Genomic DNA, 18891 nt, shown 5'->3' on the forward strand with positions numbered 1-18891 from the left:
TCAGTGGTACGCGCAATACAGATTCTGGTTACGTTTCGAGGGGTCACTTGCCATCCTGCCTGGCCATTGAAAGAACAGTTCGTGCTTTACCTTCTCTAGGATCTTGTGTAATGGTTCTTGGAACACAGCATGGACTGCCTGCGCCCCAATGGATCCAGACTGTTCCGAGTAATCTCTTCTCGGCCTGTTACTATTGATAATACGGTCCGACCTGAAGTCCCTCCTTTCCTGAGGGACAACCTTCGCTTTGCCCTTTCCCGTCTGCTGGTCTTCCTCGACCCTTTTGTACTTGTCGATTTTGTCCATGAGTTGGCGCACACTAGTGACCGGCTTCCCAGTCAGGGACTTCCTTAAGCCATGCTCTGTCGACAGGCCCCTCTTGAATGTACTAATGGCGACGTCATCATAATTTCCCTCCATCTCATTATACATTTCCCAGTACCTGTCTGAATAGGCCTTTAGTGTTTCTCCTTCTCGCATGGACAAGGATAGGAGGGAATTTAGGGGCCGAGGGACTCTGCTGCTGGTAATGAAGCGGGAACCAAAAGCCTATGTCAGCTGCTTAAAGGAATTTATGGAATTTGGCTTAAGGTCATCAAACCATCTCATTGCCATAGGTCCCAGGCTAGACGGAAACACCTTACACATCAACACCTCATCCCTGGAATGGACAGCCATCCTCTGATTAAACTGGCTTACATGCTCTACTGGGTCAGTCCGACCATTGTATATGGCAAATGTTGGTTGATGGAATCGTCGAGGAAGCTCTGCCCCCTCTATTCTACGCGTGAAAGGCGACTGGGAGATGCGATCCAGGGCCTTGCTCATGGCATCGTTGGCTAGGCCTTGGTAAGATGGGCTTTTGTGGCCGTGTTTGTGAGGTTGCTCTTCCTCATAGGAAAAAGTCTCGCTTGAAGGGGTTCTTGATCTCCGCCTGTATTCATTGTCCTCATCACTGCTAGTATCCGAGCCGGGTGAAGGACGTTTTCGCTGCGCTCGGCGCAGCTTCTTATTCAAGTCATCAATTTCTTGCTGTAAAGCCTTTCGATCGTTTCGCTTATGGGATGCATGTCCTTTCCCTTTCGAGCGGCTCCTGCTCGTGTGGGAGGTGTTCACACTGCCCTCTCGCTGCTTGTCTTGATCTTTCTCCCGTTCGAGATTCAAAAAGTTATCCTGCCGTTGGGAATCTACACGTCCGATTTGGCGTAGACCTGATCCTTCCATTTCTTACGGTTTCACTTGTTGAGACACAAGTTCTTCCCACAGACGGCACCAATTGTAGGGTCTGTTTTTAGGGCCCAGGCCCAGCAAGTAGGTGATTTTGGCCCAAAGAACCCTAGACAATGAATTTGTAGAAAGCGGGTTACAGAACTAGGACTTGACGAAGTGAATGTTAGTTAATTTTAGGCCATGCAGCGGTTTGGACGTAAGAATACCTCCTTCATGTCCACTGGATACTCGGTCCGAGGAGACGTATGGGTGTACCTCTGTTTCTGATTAAAGGCTCTAATCTTTTTCTCTCTCTCTATATCCTTCTTTCTTTTCTTTTTCCGATCCCCTCTTCATTGGGATGCCCTTCTCTTATATAGCCTCCTTAAAGTAATAAGGGCCTTACACTTGTTGATCATCTGGACCTTCACTTGAGTGCTTGTCCCATCGGACATCCACCCTACCTTTCTGTGAGTTGCAGTGGCCAAGGTAACACTGTTCGCCTGTCCTCTCCACATTAATGCGGCCAGAAAAGTAGTTTCCTTGTATTTAATGCGGCAGTTGTGGTCTCCCCTTGGACATCCTATACTCTCGTTTTTCTCCTTGCTTTGTGAGGCTTATCCTTACTACCAATATTTGTTTGGAATGATTCCCCATTATGGATAGGGTGCACGTTGGGCCCATATTTGGCATGTCCGAGGAGACATTCCTCCTCGGACATCTTTTTAAATAAGTTTGGACTTATTAGGGTTGGGCCGGAAGTCTTTTTGGCGCCCCATTTTCTCCTCGGTTGTGGCTGGACTCTGCATGGGCCCAAGGCCCGTTGTTTGACATGGGAATTTTACCCTTACACATGGCATAGTCGTTGAAACCTACTAAACATGTTCAAATATTGCAAAAACTAACAGAAAAATTTAGATGTAAAAATTTCCAAAATGCCAAAAATATATGACTATTCAAAAGAGAAAAATAAGAAGAAGAAAAAAGTATATGAACCCATAAGGTAAGAAGTTTTAAATTTTAATGGGTCTAAACTTTAAACAATGAAAAAAAATCACATGTTAGGTTGTGTTCCTAGCAACCCTAAAAGAAAAAGTAAAGGGGAAAAAAAACCATGAAATAACATCAAGCAATAAGTTTTAATGGGTTTAAACTATAAACAATGAACAAAAATAATCATAAACAATCATAGGTGCAGGGTTTGGTTACCAAGATCAGATGGTTGTAAAACACAACCTTTCAACATTGATTTAGGGTTATGTAGAAAGCAACATAAATGACAGAAAATTGTTTTTACATTGTTTGCCATGCCAACCATCTAAATATATTAATTCCAAAAAATATTAAATAAAATAATTCATAGAATTATATGAGATAATTAAGAAGAACATAAAGCCCTTGCTTGGATGTTATTTGTGGATGACTGTCCATCACTACAATTCATAGACTTTGTTGTTAATTCATAGACTTTGCGTATTTGTTGTTCTCATTGAAGAATTAACTTGCTTCCGACTATGGCTTCAATTTGATATGTGTGTTTTCTTTGTGAAAATTTGAGTGAGTACAAAGAGTTTTGACCTTGGCAGGGGTTTATATTTGTTGAAATTTCTGTTATAGAATTTTAGTTGAAGTAGAATTTTCAAGCATTTGAAACATATATCTAATAGAGTTTTATTTAAACTAAACTATTGTAACACTTGATAAGATAATTACACGTTGAAGGAAAATAATAAACATATAAGATATAAAACCAAAAATAAAAAGAATCTAAAATAAAAAAGAAAAGAAAATAGTGGTGACATGGAAAATTGTAGGAACTCCAGAGACTTCGGTTATATATATATATATATATATACACATATATAGATGAGCCAGATTGGTGAAATTGTTTAAACTCTGAGTCCTAATAAATTTGAGAGCAAGTTTAAAAACACAATAAAATCTCATAATATTTTCATAATATTCTTGTTTTGAGTTGCAGTGAATAATAATAATAAGTATTATTATTATTATTATTATTATTATTATTATTATTATTATTATTATTTTGGCTTATGGTCAGTTGACACCTAATTTGTAATTATATTGTGAAATTTTGTTGCGTCTATAAAAGAACTTTAAAAATATGGTGGAATATAGTATTCAAGTTTGAGTAGATAATATTATCTATTGAATAAATTTTCAATGAAAAAGTGTTAATCATATCATGGAAGGAAATATAATGAGGATCTAGTGTTGTTATTATTATTATTATTATTATTATTTTGGCATCACTACTCTTTTTATTCCTAATTTATCAATTTATATTTTTAGCTACCAACCATGGTGGATGGGGTTTGGCCCATTAACCCATGGGCTAGGGGTCTTCGGCCAGTGTTAAAGGCTCCACCTTGAAATCCAATATAGATCCAATCACTTTTATAGCCCCACTTGGTAACAAGCCTACGTTACTAGGCTCGACACTACTCTTCTTATTAAATATCCGTTTATCAGTATGTGTATATATACAACCTATATATATATATCTATATTCTATATAATAACTAATAGTCGAAACGTTTGACTTTTTGTTGACTACTCCTCATTGCGCCATGTGGCTATATAAATTACTGACACGTTTACATTTTTTAAAACCCGAAACATTGTGCCTTTTCGTTTGGTGGTTTTTGCAAAACATTTAAATTTTCCTAGATAAGATACATCTTTTGGTAAAGAGATATATTTCTTCCCAAAAGACATGAAGAAGTTTATAAATATTGATACTCTGCATTCATTTGTTACACAATTTACATTATCTCTTTATCAGTTTTGGTGATCCCCACCTAACGGAATTACTATTCACATTGTAGGATCCAATAATGGTATCCGAGCAGGTTCTTGATGCAATTTTTTAATAATATTATATCAATCATGGTTTCATTGTGGAAAATTTGTGTGACTGTTGAGGACTAATTTATCTTATGGAAGAGAGAGAAAATAGTACGATGATGGCATGTTATCAGAATTTCATGGTGATATAATTCTATCATGTGGTGGTGACGTTCAAAAGCCAAGTTACACCAGTTTAGATCAAGGCAATAACCATATATTCGAATTTGTTGTGCAAAGGTGAACCATCACGTCAATGGCTACATTGACCAACAAAGGAGAAGATGGCAACTAAAGCAAAACAAGTTTCCCAACAATGAGGAAGAAGAATGACGAAACAAATGTGTCATTTTGTTCTAAACTGCTGAGATGTGAATGGGATGTCGTTTAGCCTAAAGTCAAATCATACCTTCAATTCGAAAGATACAAATATTGTCGATCATAAGTGAAGCCATATTGTTCTTTCTTTGTGTTGTGGTGCCGTGGACGGAACAAGGAAGTAAGTGGTTGGCATGAGCATGACTTGAGATGAACCAAGTAATATAACTACATGCATTATTTCAGACGTGTAAAGCATGGATATTGCCACCAAAGTTTTCTTTTAAACCAAACTTTATCATTTGTATCATGAGTGCCAATCTTGAAATTCCTTCACCATTTTAGGATTAATACTTCTTAATAGTAATAGAAAATAGAAGTAACATAAACTTCAGAAAAGAGTCTACCAATCCAAATGCTTCGCAAACGTCTCAAGACAACTACATCAAAAACTTATTACTAAATCTTAATTCTTTACTTTATCTACTTTTACTTTATAGAGAATTTTTTTTTTTTTTTTTTGGGTTCATGTGATTTTTTTTTTTCTTAATTAAAGATGTGATTTTTGGTTGATTAAAATTGTCATTCAATCTCACATATAATCTATGTATGATCTATCCATATTTTAATTAATTGTTTGTTTAGATTCAACATAAAAGATAATGGAATAAGGTGTTATAATTTTAATATTGTTCCATGTATTGAATTATCTATATTATTATTACCACAACCAAGCAAAATTGAGAAAGTCATATTACTACTCAAATTTGAAACTTAGTATTCTCCTTATATCATGGTCTTTATTTATATCTTTGTAATTTATATTTTCAAAGGCTGTTGATGGGAAAATTAAGACTTGGTTGTACAATATGTATGTGTTCAAATGGGGTATTAGTTCTAAGTGTGTGTATATATAACTTTTGGGAATTTTGCTTTACTAATTCAATAATTGTGAATTACTTTGTAGGTTTCAGTAACTATGCACTTGCAGTGAGTTATTGACAATAAATGCACATATGTCAACATATTTCTAATATTAACAATTTATAAAAATCTCTCCTGGCAACCCAATAATAATCTATGTTAGATAACATTTCTAAACCATGGAAAGTATAGAAATTAAATATTTCTTCCCATTGTATTTTATTTTATTATGATCATTTTTTTTTAAATGCTATCTTGCAAAATGTCTACAAAATGCATATTATTAACTCAATTTCTTATTTTTAAATTTCATTAGACCTTATAATCAATAGTTTTCCCGTACATCGCACGAGTTGGTGACTAGTATATATATTTTTCAAACATTTCCTTTATAAAAAAAATCCAAACATGAAAGTTGATTAGGATTTTTTACCACCTTATTTCTCTCAATCTAAAGTCTATACACATTGTTAAATCAAAATAAATATCCCAAACAATACATTTTAAAAATTCACCAAATTTTTATATATATATATATATATAGAAGAATTTGTTTATAATACTTAATAAATCATTATATACAAATTCTCATTAACCCATTTCCCGTCAATGAAACATTGTTAACCTAATGGATTCAACCGCTACACCTAACAAAACGGATTACACAACTATTTGATAAGAGCATTAGATGTTTCGAAAACCCAATTTGCCTGTTCTAACCTCACGGGTGCAATTAACTCCGGAATTTTTTTAGGACCATGATGCACCACCAAGGCTGCACACTTTGGAAGAAAAATATTCAAGCCATTTTACTTTACGTTCACACAAGTCACCGGAGTAGTTTTTTTTTTTTGGGATGAATGAGATTTAATGAAGTCTATACAACTGAAAGCACCAGTAGAATCAATCATAGTAGCAAAGGAGCAGATATCAAATAGTATAGCTCCAGAAATCAATCAATCACAAATTGTGGGGGAACCAAGACCGATCTCTGCTGTCTTCTTCTGAAAATCTGTCCCTGTCGGTCACTCTCTTTCTCTGTAACTAACGACAAAAAGATGGGCCTAAACTTGCCAGAAATAAACAACTTTTCCAGAAATAAAGTTGACAACTTCCCCCCCCCCCCCACACCATTTAACCTTATGACACGTACGTATTCAATGCCCCCACTATTTTTGTAACAATAGAGTTATCACATCTTTATTCATAAAAAAAAAAAAAAAAAAAAAAAAGAGTTATCACATCTTTTGCTAATCACCATGAATTTACACTCTGTCCTCGTTTTGAACACGCAGGACGTGTTTGCTATGGTGTACAGTAGAGTGACTCATACGATGACTCTTACATGGGGCCAACCATTTATCACTTAACTCATTCTTTGAATCTTGCCTAATGAAAATTTCTTTGTAAATTTCCTACATCACCCTTAAACACTGAATTTCTCATAAATAAGGCCACCTCTCGGAATTCTGCTCTTCAAAAGTTGTCCTCTCACTATCTCTTTCATCAGTTCCAAATTTCACATCGATTCCATTGATACGGGTTGGGGATTGTTGGGGACATTTTTGGTGTACAACCACAAGTTATCGGTCGTAGGATTACTTTATTAGACCCGAATTTGTTTTAGGAAGTGAGTCTGGAACTCAGAATTGAGTCAAAGAAACCATTGGCTACTAGTGCACTTTTAAGTTTACATAATAGATAAAACTCAAAGTTTAAGAATCAAAATAACAATTGAAATAAATATATGTTTTGATGAAGCACGAGCTCGTCAGTAAGAATGGGCAGATGGAATCCCTTGTTGGTGTGAGTGTATGCTCTATAAGGGTCACCGGTGTGGTGCCTGCCACAACGCCTCCGATGCCAAAGTTAGAATAATGACAAAGCAAGATAAAAAACCAGAGTGCTCTCTCAAAGTGTGAATGCATGTGTGTACCTTCTGTTGACTGTGTGAGGGCTTTATATATGTGGCTTTAGGGGCTAGCCGTTGTGGTTGTTAATGCTTTCCCAAGTAACGCCTCTGGTCCAATAATGGGACTTCTAAGAGGCTCCCAACGGTCTGTCTGGTTGATTTGGTAACTGCTTAAGTCATTGATTGACTGCATTGAATGACTCCCCTGCCTTCGTCAGTGATGACTGTTTTCTTCGTTATTCAGGATGATTTCGTCAGGGATGTAATCTCATCATTAGCGTTAACTTCGTCTGTGGGATGTAATCTCGTCATTCCCATTAGTTGCCCCCCAAGTTCTGGGGTCGTCTGTGACGTGTCATGACGATCACAGAAGATGAAAAGTTTTCTTGAGCTGTCTGTGACTCTTGGGGTTCTGTTCCGAATTTAATGCTTAGTGGCGGCGCTACACGCAACGTGGCTACGTGGCGCGTGCTAATCCGTGGAATTAATGGTATGACTCTTGGGTGTCCCGCTGGTTTTTCAATCGTTTTTTGGCCTAAGTTTAAAACTTCTCCTCTTCTAATTTCTTTTACTTTTCAAAAAGTAAAACAGAAAAAATACCCAAACGATACTCTGAGCGTTTTTTCTCGAGACTTCCTTCTTCTTCAAATTGTTGTGCTGTGCTTTTGGTGTTCCGCCATTGGAGGTACGTTTTTCCTTACTGGTCCTTTCCTTATATTTTCCTTTTATCTTACTGCAGTGTAGTTTCTGATTCTCTCTGTCATTTTCTTCCTTTTCTTTTGTCGGTCTTTGATTTTCTGGGGATTTAGCTTGTATCGTTTTTCTCTGCCCTCTGTTTTCTATACTTCCATGGTTGATAGTTTGGAGGTTAGGATAGCTTGCCCATCGATCTCGTTTCTTTTTGCGCGCCTAGGAGGGTCTTTGGGTACTTACCCGTTTTTAGAAAATTTTGTGTTTGAGGGCAATTGTCTGAGCGTGGTTTTGGGCGACTTGCTGCCTTTGCTCCGTCAATCGCTTAATTGGTTCAAGGGTTTAGCAAGGAGGGAAGTGATGTCTGAGGTTAGGTCTAGCGATCTCGAGACTGGGTTGTCGTCTAATGGCGACCTAGTGGAAGGGGATACAGCCGTCTCTGGTCCTCGGGAGGTTAGGGCTTTTTATGCCCTCAGGGAGGCGTGTGGTTTGGACGCTGAAACTGTGAGTAGGTTCAAGGATAGGTTCCAGTTTCCAGCGCGGGTTCATGTCCGTCTACCTAAGGACGAAGATAGGGCCTGCCACTTTTTTCTGGGTGAAGTGTGTTTTTATGAGTCAACCTTCTCCTGCGGGCTTAGGCTCCCCGTCCACCCGTTCCTGATGGAACTTTTGGCTCATTTTGGTATTGCTCCCAGGCAGCTCATGCCTAACTCGTGGAGGATTGTGATCAACTGTATGCAAATATGGTTGGCCTCCAATGGGGATATGATCAGGATGGGTGAGCTCACCTATCTATACCGTTTGATAGAGTCCAAGGAGTGGGGGTATTATGAGTTAGTCCCTTGGGAGAGAAAGACAAGGATTATCAAGGGCTTACCTTCGTCCTTCAGGTATTGGAAGTCGCGCTTTTTCTTTGTGTCTGGGGATGACTTCAAGACTCAATCCAGCAGTGATTGGGGTGATATCCCGAGGTTGCTCCGTCAGTGGGGAACCCCGACCTTAGGTGCGTCAGTATTTCTCCCCGTCATTTTAATTTTGCCACCTTTGAGGCTTTAGTATTGCTAACTCCTTTGTTTCTTGTTTGGTACAGTTAAGAGACGGCCTAAGTTTAAGAGCCGGCACAAGGAATGCATTGAAATTGCAATCGGGTACGCTGAGACGATTGAGAACTGGGACGATCTGGTTGACCCTCGAACCCTCGCTTTCTACAACCTCGGTCCTGACCCGTCTCCTTTCGTTCTTCGTCAAATCGGTATTGAGGACAAAAAAAGTAAGTATTATACTCGTCAGTGCTAATTCTTCTCATGTACACTTAGGATTTCCTGTTAAACGTTTTCCTCTTGCAGAGATGACGACAAAATTTAACAAAGACATGTACGCTAAGATGAGATCCAAAAAGGACGAACCGCTGTCCAACTTGGGGAAGAAAACTATGCGTGTGACTGGGAAGGGCCCTACCCCCACTCCCCTTAGTTCCGTCCACCCCATAGCTTCTGAGACGACGAGGACGGCCTCTCCAACCACGTCAATAGAGGAGATCCCTACTCCCGGCTCTAAAAGGCCACGCGTGACTGGCAAGGAGAAGGAGAAGGAGAAGGCTAATACTCGTTCGTCCATAATATGGGATGACGAAAGGCTGGCCGTGGACAGGGCTCACGAGGTCGTCACTCCAGCGGATTTAAGGGCTCTCTCCGACATGTCATTGAACGAGGTCGCCTCTCGTCATGTTCACAAGCTCGTCCAGGTATGGTGTTCTCCTTTTTTTTTTTTTTTTTTTTTTTTTTTTAACTGACGACTTATATGATTTCCTCCAGGTGTTGGGAGAGAGCCTCCATGTTACCTCCGAATACCTCACTCAAGAGGCCAAGGTGGCATCTTTAACATCCCGGATAGAGGCTTTGGAGAAAGAGAATTCTAACCTGAAGAAGAACTTGATTGCCTCTATGGACGAGACAACTTCTTTGAAGGAGAAGGTCAAGATACTGGATGACGACCTCAGGGTTGAGCGCAAGTTGACTCAGGAGAAGGATGAGCAGCTTCTTTCGGCCAAAGAGAAACTCATAACCATCGCTGCCAAATCCGTGGAGGCTTTCCAGACCACTGACGAGTACAATACTGTACTCTTCAATTGGTACTTCAAAGGCTTCGATCTTCTCAGGAGGTATTTGGTCAAGCATCCTGCTAGGGTCGACATGGGGAGCCTGGACCTAGAGGAGGTGGATAAGGATATGGCTATGGACGAAGCTGCTCAGTCTTCTGCCATGGATGGTGATGCTCCTGAGCCTGCTACTAACGCACCTACCGGTGAAGATGCTGCTGCTGACGCCTGACTTTATTACTTAGAAAATTTTTCTTTTGTTTATTTTTGGTGGATGCCCGTCCTGTTTTGGGCCTTTTTCTTTTTTTGTAAATCTAATTCTGGAACAATCAATTTTATTTTGAAAACAATGTTTGCGGCCCAGTGGTTATGGGTTTTTAATGAAGCATACTTACTTGTTTAACAGATGTTTTGGCTGATTTATACTCGTCCGTATTTTGCACTTTGCAATCTATTTATTCATCAATAATCTATTACTTGATTGCTTTGACGATCTTGAATGCAGTCTGAGTGTTGTTTTAATTTGTTGCATGGTTCTTCCCTTTTCTCTTTCTTTTTGTGTGAATTCGTCAGACGAGATCTTGTCACTTGCACTTGCTAAAGGGTTGTACCTGTGGTGACTTACATCCGTCAAAGCGGAATCTTGTTACTTTAGTATCCTATACCCGTGGGGTTATCGTCAGTAACTTACATCCGTCGAGGCGGAATCTTGTTACTTTAGTTTTTTATACCCGTTGGGGTGGTCGTCAATAACTTACATCCGTCGAGGTGGAATCTTGTTACGTCAGTGTTTTATACCCGTTAGGATAGTCGTCAGTAACTTACATCCGTCGAGGCGGAATCTTGTTACTTTAGTGATTTATACCCGTTAGGGTGGTCGTTAGTAACTTACATCCGTCAAGGCGAAATCTTGTTACTTTAGTGATTTATACCCGTTAGGGTGGTCGGCAGTAACTTACATTCGTCAAGGCGGAATCTTGTTACTTAAGTGTTTCATGGACCCTATGATTGACTAGAACTACCTGCACAAAGACATCAGAGGAATAATTCTTTCATTAAATTCAAGAATGAATGCATTTGTCTATTACATTTACTGGTGGTACTTCTTTAAATGCTCAATGTTCCATGGTCGGGGGAGCCTTTGTTCGTCCATGGTTTCCAGGTGGTAGCTTCCTTGTCTTGAGTAATGAATGACGCGGTAAGGTCCTTCCCATGTAGGACCTAGCTTTCCTTGAGTAGGGTCTTTAGTTACTGTGGTGGTCTTGCGCAGGACGAGATCTCCTATGTCCAGTCGCCTGAGTTTAACCCTCTTATTGTAGTACTCAGCCATCTTTTTTTGATACTTCGTCATCTTGCTGGATGCGTTGTCTCTGACTTCGTCCAGAAAGTCCAGGTTGAGTCGCAGTTCATCGTCGTTGAGTCCTTCGCTGAACGTTCCTCGTTTGATGCTTGTTACCCCCACTTCTACTGGGATTACTGCTTCCATGCCATAGGTAAGCTTGAAGGGTATCTCTCCTGTCGAGGTTCTGGCTGTGGTTCTGTAAGCCCACAGGACATTAGGTAATTCTTCTGGCCAAGCACCCTTCGCATTGTCCAGCCTGGTCTTGATAATCTTGAGCAGCATCCGGTTCGTCACTTCCGTCTGTCTGTTTGCCTGGGGGTGCCCCGGGGATGAGAACTGATTCTTGATTCCAAGGTTTAAATAGAATTCTCTGAAGCCTTGGCTGTCGAACTGCCTCCCATTATCTGATATGGTCGTCAATGGAATCCCGAACCTACAGATTATGTTCTTCCACACAAAGCTCCGAATTCGAGCCTCAGTAATCGTTGCTAAAGCCTCTACTTCAACCCACTTTGTGAAATAATCAATAGCAACAAGCAGGAACTTTACCTGGCCTTTACCTTAGGGTAGCGGGCCGACAATGTCCATTCCCCATTGTGCGAATGGCCATGGGGAAGCTATAGTCGTCAGTCTCTCCACTGGGAGCCGTTGCACATTCCCGTATAGCTGACACTTGTCGCACCTCTTGACGATCTCAGCAGCGTCTACCTGCATGGTTGGCCAAAAATATCCTGTTCGTACTACCTTGTTCACCAGGGATCTGGGGCCAGCGTGGTCACCGCAAATTCCTCCATGGATTTCTTCCAGGATGTATCTAGCTTCTTCTTCGTCGACACACTTCAAGTAAGGCATAGAGAAGCCTCTCTTGTATAAGGCGTCATTAAGGATCGTGAACCTGGCCGCCCTCTTCTTGATCTTTTTAGCTTCCTCCGTGCTCTGAGGGAGGTACCCGTCCTGGAGGTAGGATATTATGGGTGTCATCTAGCTATTTGTGCTCTGGATGGTGAATGTTGCAATTTCTTCAATGTTGGGGTGTTTTTGGACCTCCATTGCCAGATCTGTGCTAATCTCCCCTTCTTCTGATGACGTTAATTTCGAGACTTCGTCAGCCCCTATATTCTGACTCCTCAGGATCTGCACGAACTCCACTACATCGAACTCCTGAGTCAGATGTTTCGTCAGCTTGAGGTATTTCTGCATCCTTTCTTCCTTTGCTTCGTACTCTCCCCTAATCTGCCCGATCACCAGCTTTGAATCACTTTGAATCAACAAGTTTTTAATGCCAAGTGCCTTTCCAAGCCTCAGTCCCGTCAGTATCCCCTCGTATTCAGCTTCGTTGTTGGTGGCCGGGAATTTTAGTTGGACCCCATATTTCAGCACTTCTCCGTCAGGGGTGGTTATGACGACCCCTACTCCTCCTTTCCTCTGAACTGACGAACCATTAGTTTGTATTGTCCATCTATCTACCTCGTCGGTAATCCTGTCTTCGTCTGGAAGAGTGAACTCTACGATGAAGTCCGCCAGAGCTTGCACCTTGATTGCCGTTCTAGGATGGTACTCGATGTCAAATTGACTAAGTTCAATCGCCCACTGGACCATTCTTCCTACTGCTTCGGGCTTGTTCATTGATTTCTTGATTGGTTGGTCCGTCATTACAAGAATGGGATTTGCCTGGAAGTATTGCCTTAGCTTGCGCGAGGCTACTATTAGCGCAAACGCGATCTTTTCGATCCTTGGGTACCTGGACTCAGCTCCTTGGAAGGCTTGGCTGACATAGTAAATCGGGAGCTGCTTCTTGCCCTCCTTTCTGATCAGGGTTGCACTTACTGCTGAGGCTGACACTGCCAGGTATAAGTATAGGTTTTCCCCTTCTTTGGACGGGCTTAGAAGGGGTGGACTGTTCAGGTAATGCTTTAGTTCCTGGAACGCAGCTTCGCATTCGTCGGTCCAGGCAAAGGCCTGCTTCAAGGTCTTGAAAAAGGGCAGGCATTTGTCTGTAGCCCTGGAAACGAACCTGTTCATAGCTGCTATTCTTCCTGTGAGTTTTTGAACTTCCTTGACGGTCCTGGGGGACGTCATGTCGATGATGGCTCGCACTTTTTCTGGGTTTGCTTCTATTCCTCTTTGGGACACCATGAACCCTAGGAATTTTCCCGAAGCAACCCCAAAGACACACTTACTTGGATTCAACCTCATCTGGTGCGTTTTAAGGGTTGTAAATGTCTCCTTCAGGTCGTCCAGGTGTGCGAGCTCTTTTTTGCTCTTGATGAGCATATCGTCCACGTACACTTCCATGTTCCTGCCAATCTGTTGGCTGAACATTTTGTTCACCAACCTCTGATACGTAGCCCCGTCATTCTTCAACCCAAAAGGCATTACCTTGTAACAGTAAAGTCCTAGACTTGTGATGAAGGCGGTCTTCTCCTGGTCTTCCTCAGCCATCTTTATCTGGTTGTACCCTGAGAAGGCGTTCATGAATGTCAGTAACTTGTGCCCGGCTGTGGAGTCCACGAGCTGGTCTATTCTTGGTAGAGGGAAGCTGTCCTTCGGACATGCCTTGTTCAGGTCGGTGAAGTCTACACACATCCTCCATTTCCCGTTTGCTTTCTTTACCAGGACGACGTTTGCTAGCCATTCAGGATAATACACCTCTCGGATGAACCCTGCCGTCAGGAGTTTGGTGACTTCCTCTGCAACTGCCTGGTCTCGTTCTGGAGCGAAGGTTCTTCGTTGTTGCTGGACGGGTTTCCGTTCTAGGTCCACATTCAACTTATGTTGGATGACTTTTGGAGATATGCCTGGCATATCCTCTTGACTCCATGCGAAAACATCTAGATTCTCTTTGAGGAACCTTATGAGTCTTGTTCTCATCTCGGGGCTCAACGTCGTTCCTATCTTGGTCATCTTGTTCGCTTCTCCTTCTACCAATTCCACCGTCTCCAGGGCCTCTATCCTGTTTTCTTCCTTTTCCTCAATCATCCACGTGTGGTTCTCCTTCTCAGCCAGGACAGCTTGGTAGCATTCTCTTGCCAGGACTTGATCTCCTTTCACTTCACCGACACCATTATTTGTTGGGAATTTTACCTTCAAACAGTAGGTTGACGTTGCCGCCTTCCACTTGTTGAAAGTGGGTCTTCCAATGATGACATTGTAGGATGAGGGACAATCTACCACCAGGAAGTCTACTTGTCGGGTCAACTGTACTGGGTAGGTCCCCGCCGTCATCGTCAATGTCACTATACCCCTAGGGTAGACCCTGTCTTCGCTGAAACTGACGAGTGGAGAGTCAAAAGGGCGCAGTCTTTTTAGATCTAGTCTCAACTGCTGGAAGGCTGGGAGGTAGATGATGTCTGCAGAGCTGCCATTATCGACGAGGATCCTCTTGGTATTGAACCCTTCTATATTCAGCATTATGACCAAGGGATCGTTGTGGGGCTGCTTCACTCCCATGGCGTCTCCTTCACTGAAGGACATGTCCTGGTATGTTCGTCGGTGTTTGGACGGAAGTACGGCGTGGACGCTGTTAACTTGTCTCTGGTACGCCTTTTTGAGTGATTTAAATGATCCTCCTGAGAACAGCCTTCCTGTAATCGTGTTTATCTCCTCGATCACCTTGTGTGGAGGCTGGGACGGACGATCGTCATCCCGGGAGAAGGATTCATGCTGGAATTTATTGTCGTCCCTGAACTTGCTATATTCTCCTTTCTTCACATATTTCTGTAACTTCCCTTTCCGTATTAACTCCTCTATTTGCTCCTTTAGGTTTCTACAGTCTTCCGTGTTGTGGCCGTGATCTTTGTGGAACCGGCAGTACTTGTTCTTGTTGCGGACATTGGGGGATGAGTGCAATGGTCTGGGCCATTTGAGATAATGCTCGTCCTTGATCTGCGTGAAAATTTTGTCAACAGGCATAACCAAGGGAGTAAATCTTACCGTCCGAGAACTTTTATCATCTTTCCTCCTGTTCCCATCATTGTTCCGACGATCTGGTCGATCTCTCTTCTGCCCCCTACGTTCGTCTTCCCTCTTGGCCTTGTCGCCTAGCTTCTCGGCATCCTTTATGGCAGCTAAAGCATCTTCATCATTCATGTACTTCTGTGCCTTCAGGAGCATTTCCACCATTGTCTTTGGTGGATTCTTTGCGAGGGAGGCCACGAGATCTCTGGACTTCAGCCCCGCCTTGAAGGTCGTCAGCTGCATCTTGTCATCGGCTTCATCCACCTCCAGAGTCTCCCGAGTGAACCGTTTGACATACGACCTCAGAGTTTCCTTCTCTCCCTATCTTATGGTGAGTAAGTAGTCTACCGGCCTCTTTGGACGTTGCCCCCCTATGAAATGGCGCAAGAAGGCACTACTTAATTAATCGAAGTTGTCTATGGACGAGGTCGGCAACTTCGTGAACCATTCTCTTGCAGCTCCTTTGAGAGTGGTTGGGAAGGAACGACACAGTATCTCGTCAGGTGGTTGTTGAAGACCCAGAGTCGTCTTAAAGGTATTAAGATGATCCTGAGGGTCTTTGAGTCCGTCGAATGGCTCTAGTTGAGGTAAGCGAAACTTTGACGATACAGGGCATTCAAGTACCGCTGCGGTGAAAGGCGAATCCGTAGCCCTTACCATTTTGTCTACGCTTCCGTCCGTCTTCTCTTTAATGGCACTCCTTAGTTCGTCCATCTCCTTCCTCATTTCTCGAAGGAGATCTGAGTTCTGTTCGTTCGTAGTAGTTGGCCTTTGAGGGGTACCTCTCCTATGGCTATCCCCTTCTCCCTCCAGGTTACCCTTGGACCGACTTTCGTCCTGCTGAGCCTGTTGAACCTGCTGGAGTCGTAGCTTCATTTCCTGGTTTTGTTTGGTGAGTTCTTCAATGGTGGCTGCAAGGGCTTGAACTTGCTGGGCCAAGGCTGCTGAATCTAGGTTGGATTCCATCTGAATGTAGAGAGTTACTGGAAACCACGCTTTCAAATATGAATCTGAAAATGTCGTCCCCACAGACGGCGCCAAACTGATGAAGCACGAGCTCGTTAGTAAGAGTGGGCAGATGGAATCCCTTGTTGGTGTGAGTGTATGCTCTATAAGGGTCACCGGTGTGGTGCCTGCCACAACGCCTCCGATGCCAAAGTTAGAATAATGACAAAACAAGATAAAAAACCAGAGTGCTCTCTCAAAGTGTGAATGTATGTGTGTACCTTCTGTTGACTGTGTGAGGGCTTTATACATGTGGCTTTAGGGGCTAGCCGTTGTGGTTGTTAATGCTTTCCCAAGTAACGCCTCTGGTCCAATAATGGGACTTTTAAGAGGCTCCCAACGGTCTGCCTGGTTGATTTGGTAACTGCCCAGGTCATTGATTGACTGCATTAAATGACTCTCCTGCCTTCGTCAATGATGACTGTTTTCTTCGTTATTCAGGATGACTTCGTCAGGGATGTAATCTCGTCATTAGCGTTAGCTTCGTCTGTGGGATGTAATCTCGTCATTCCCATCATGTTTAACATAACATCATTGATTAAGTTTTGAGTTAAAGATGTTAGAAATATATAGTGATTGATAATATTAGAAAATAATTAATAAATTATTATGTGTCCAACAATGAGACAGTCCAAAATGGTTCGTTTCCAACTATGATATAATTCATGTTCAAACAGTAGTTTGTGTTCAAATAATATATGTCTAGCAAAATAAGGTATGTCCAAATAATATATGTACAGTAATGAATTCTACTATTTTTCTTCAATTTTGTTTTTAACATGTTGGAGTTTAAGAAGATGGCTCTTTTGTATTTGAATCCATGCAATTTTACCTTTAATTTGAGATATAAAAGTTAAAAAAAAAAAAAAAAAAAAGATTAAAAAATTTCTAATCTAAGGTTAAGATTAAAAGTAAACTTTTTAATTTTCAATCTCATTCAAAAGGCAATTGTACAATTTTGTTTTTAGTTATAATGTTTGAATTTTAATAAATATATAAAAGAATTCAAATCTTATAAATCTCTGTTAATAATATAAAGAATATCAGTTAGGCTCTTTAATTAGCAGGTAAAAAAGCAATGAAGTGATAAAAAATAAAACATTTGATATTGAGTATATTGTAAAGCTAGGTGGTAAAATAGATAAAGTACATTTTTAAGATTCTAAAAGCTAAAATATTTAGCATCACCACTGTGAATACTCTAATTTCAACAACAACAAAAAAATTAAAAAATTAAAAAATCCTAGCCAGCCTAGTATTAAAAAAATATATATTTTGTTTTTGTTTTTGTTTTTGTTGGTAAATTATTACATCTTAATGTATTTAGAAACAACTGTGGGGGTCAGTTAATTAGGAAGTATTGTTAAAAACAGTATTAACTAGGCCTATGGCCCTATCTTAGGACGTTAGACCATCCGAGGAGGCCCAACTAAGGCTATGAGGAGAATAAAGTTAAGAGAGGAGCAAAGACAATGTGAGATGGGTCCAATAAGCGTCCGAGGACAAAAGCCTTCTCGGCAACATGTGTCCGAAGTGAATCTGAGTGCCTTATCATCGCGGACTTACTTCGAGGTTACGTCACAACTAAGGGTAGGACACTGGACCAGGGATAAGAATAAAAAGGTAGACAAATATCTTCAAAGGCTGCTACCTCCGCATTAATTGCTTCTCAACCAACTCTCTAGCAGCATTAATGTGGAAGTGATACCTAAACAGTGATTAAGCAGCCTTACAGCTACTAGTTGATGTTCTAGGAAGTGTTGGATGGGACAGGAAGGAATCCCCCGAATCTAACCTACACGTGTGTGGTAAGGATGACACCAAGATTGCAGTATATAACATGGAAGAATGCACTGAGAGAAAAGATAAAACCACATGAAACAAATAACTTAGTTTGTTTCGAGGATAAATTTGATAATCTTATTTGTGTCAAATCGTCTTGAATCGTTAAGTCTAATCGTTTTTCTTCTAGGATAAATCTAGTTCTTCTATCCACGCTCTACAAATTTATTGTTTGGGCCGTTAGCGTTTAAGCCCAATCTGGATTTGGGACCAATCCAATTTCAGTCCTTACAATTGGCGCCGTCTATGGGAAAGAGCTTGATCTAGGCCAAAGGAAATTCGGTTACAACGTTCACGATGAAGGAAGCAGGTCCACACCAAGCAACAGCAAGGCCGCACCAGATAGATGCTAACTTACACCAAACAGAATCAAGGGGTTCCCAGCATGGCAATTCGCACCGGAGCCTCGAACAGAGAGAGGGCTGTGAGGGAAGTGTACGCACAACTCATACCAGCAAAAGTCAATCTCAAGGGAAGAGTCATGCCTCTCATGCAAAGAATGACAGAGACATGCAACGTGAAATTGACAAATTGAAAAGAGAGTTGCGTCACGCTCGACGAAGATGTTCCCCACCCAACTCTGAGCCTTCCTCCGAAGATACAGATGGTGCTAGTTATAGACAGAGATCCAAAACTCCGCCTAGCTAGACTTTTTCCTATGAAGAGGAGTATCACCATCGATGTAGGTACAAAAGTCTACCTTACAAAGGCTTGGGGAATAACGCC

The 18891-nt window shown here is 41.4% G+C and overlaps 1 protein-coding gene across 1 annotated transcript; it reads right to left on the bottom strand.

Moving 5' to 3' along the window:
• Positions 1-480, bottom strand: LOC126691475 (uncharacterized). Its single transcript, XM_050386516.1, has one exon. The coding sequence runs from the start codon at positions 478-480 to the stop codon at positions 1-3; it is 480 nt and encodes a 159-aa protein (XP_050242473.1).
• Positions 481-18891: the final 18411 nt, after the last annotated feature.

The sequence above is a fragment of the Quercus robur genome, chromosome 7, assembly GCF_932294415.1.
Source record: "Quercus robur chromosome 7, dhQueRobu3.1, whole genome shotgun sequence".
NCBI lineage: Eukaryota > Viridiplantae > Streptophyta > Magnoliopsida > Fagales > Fagaceae > Quercus > Quercus robur.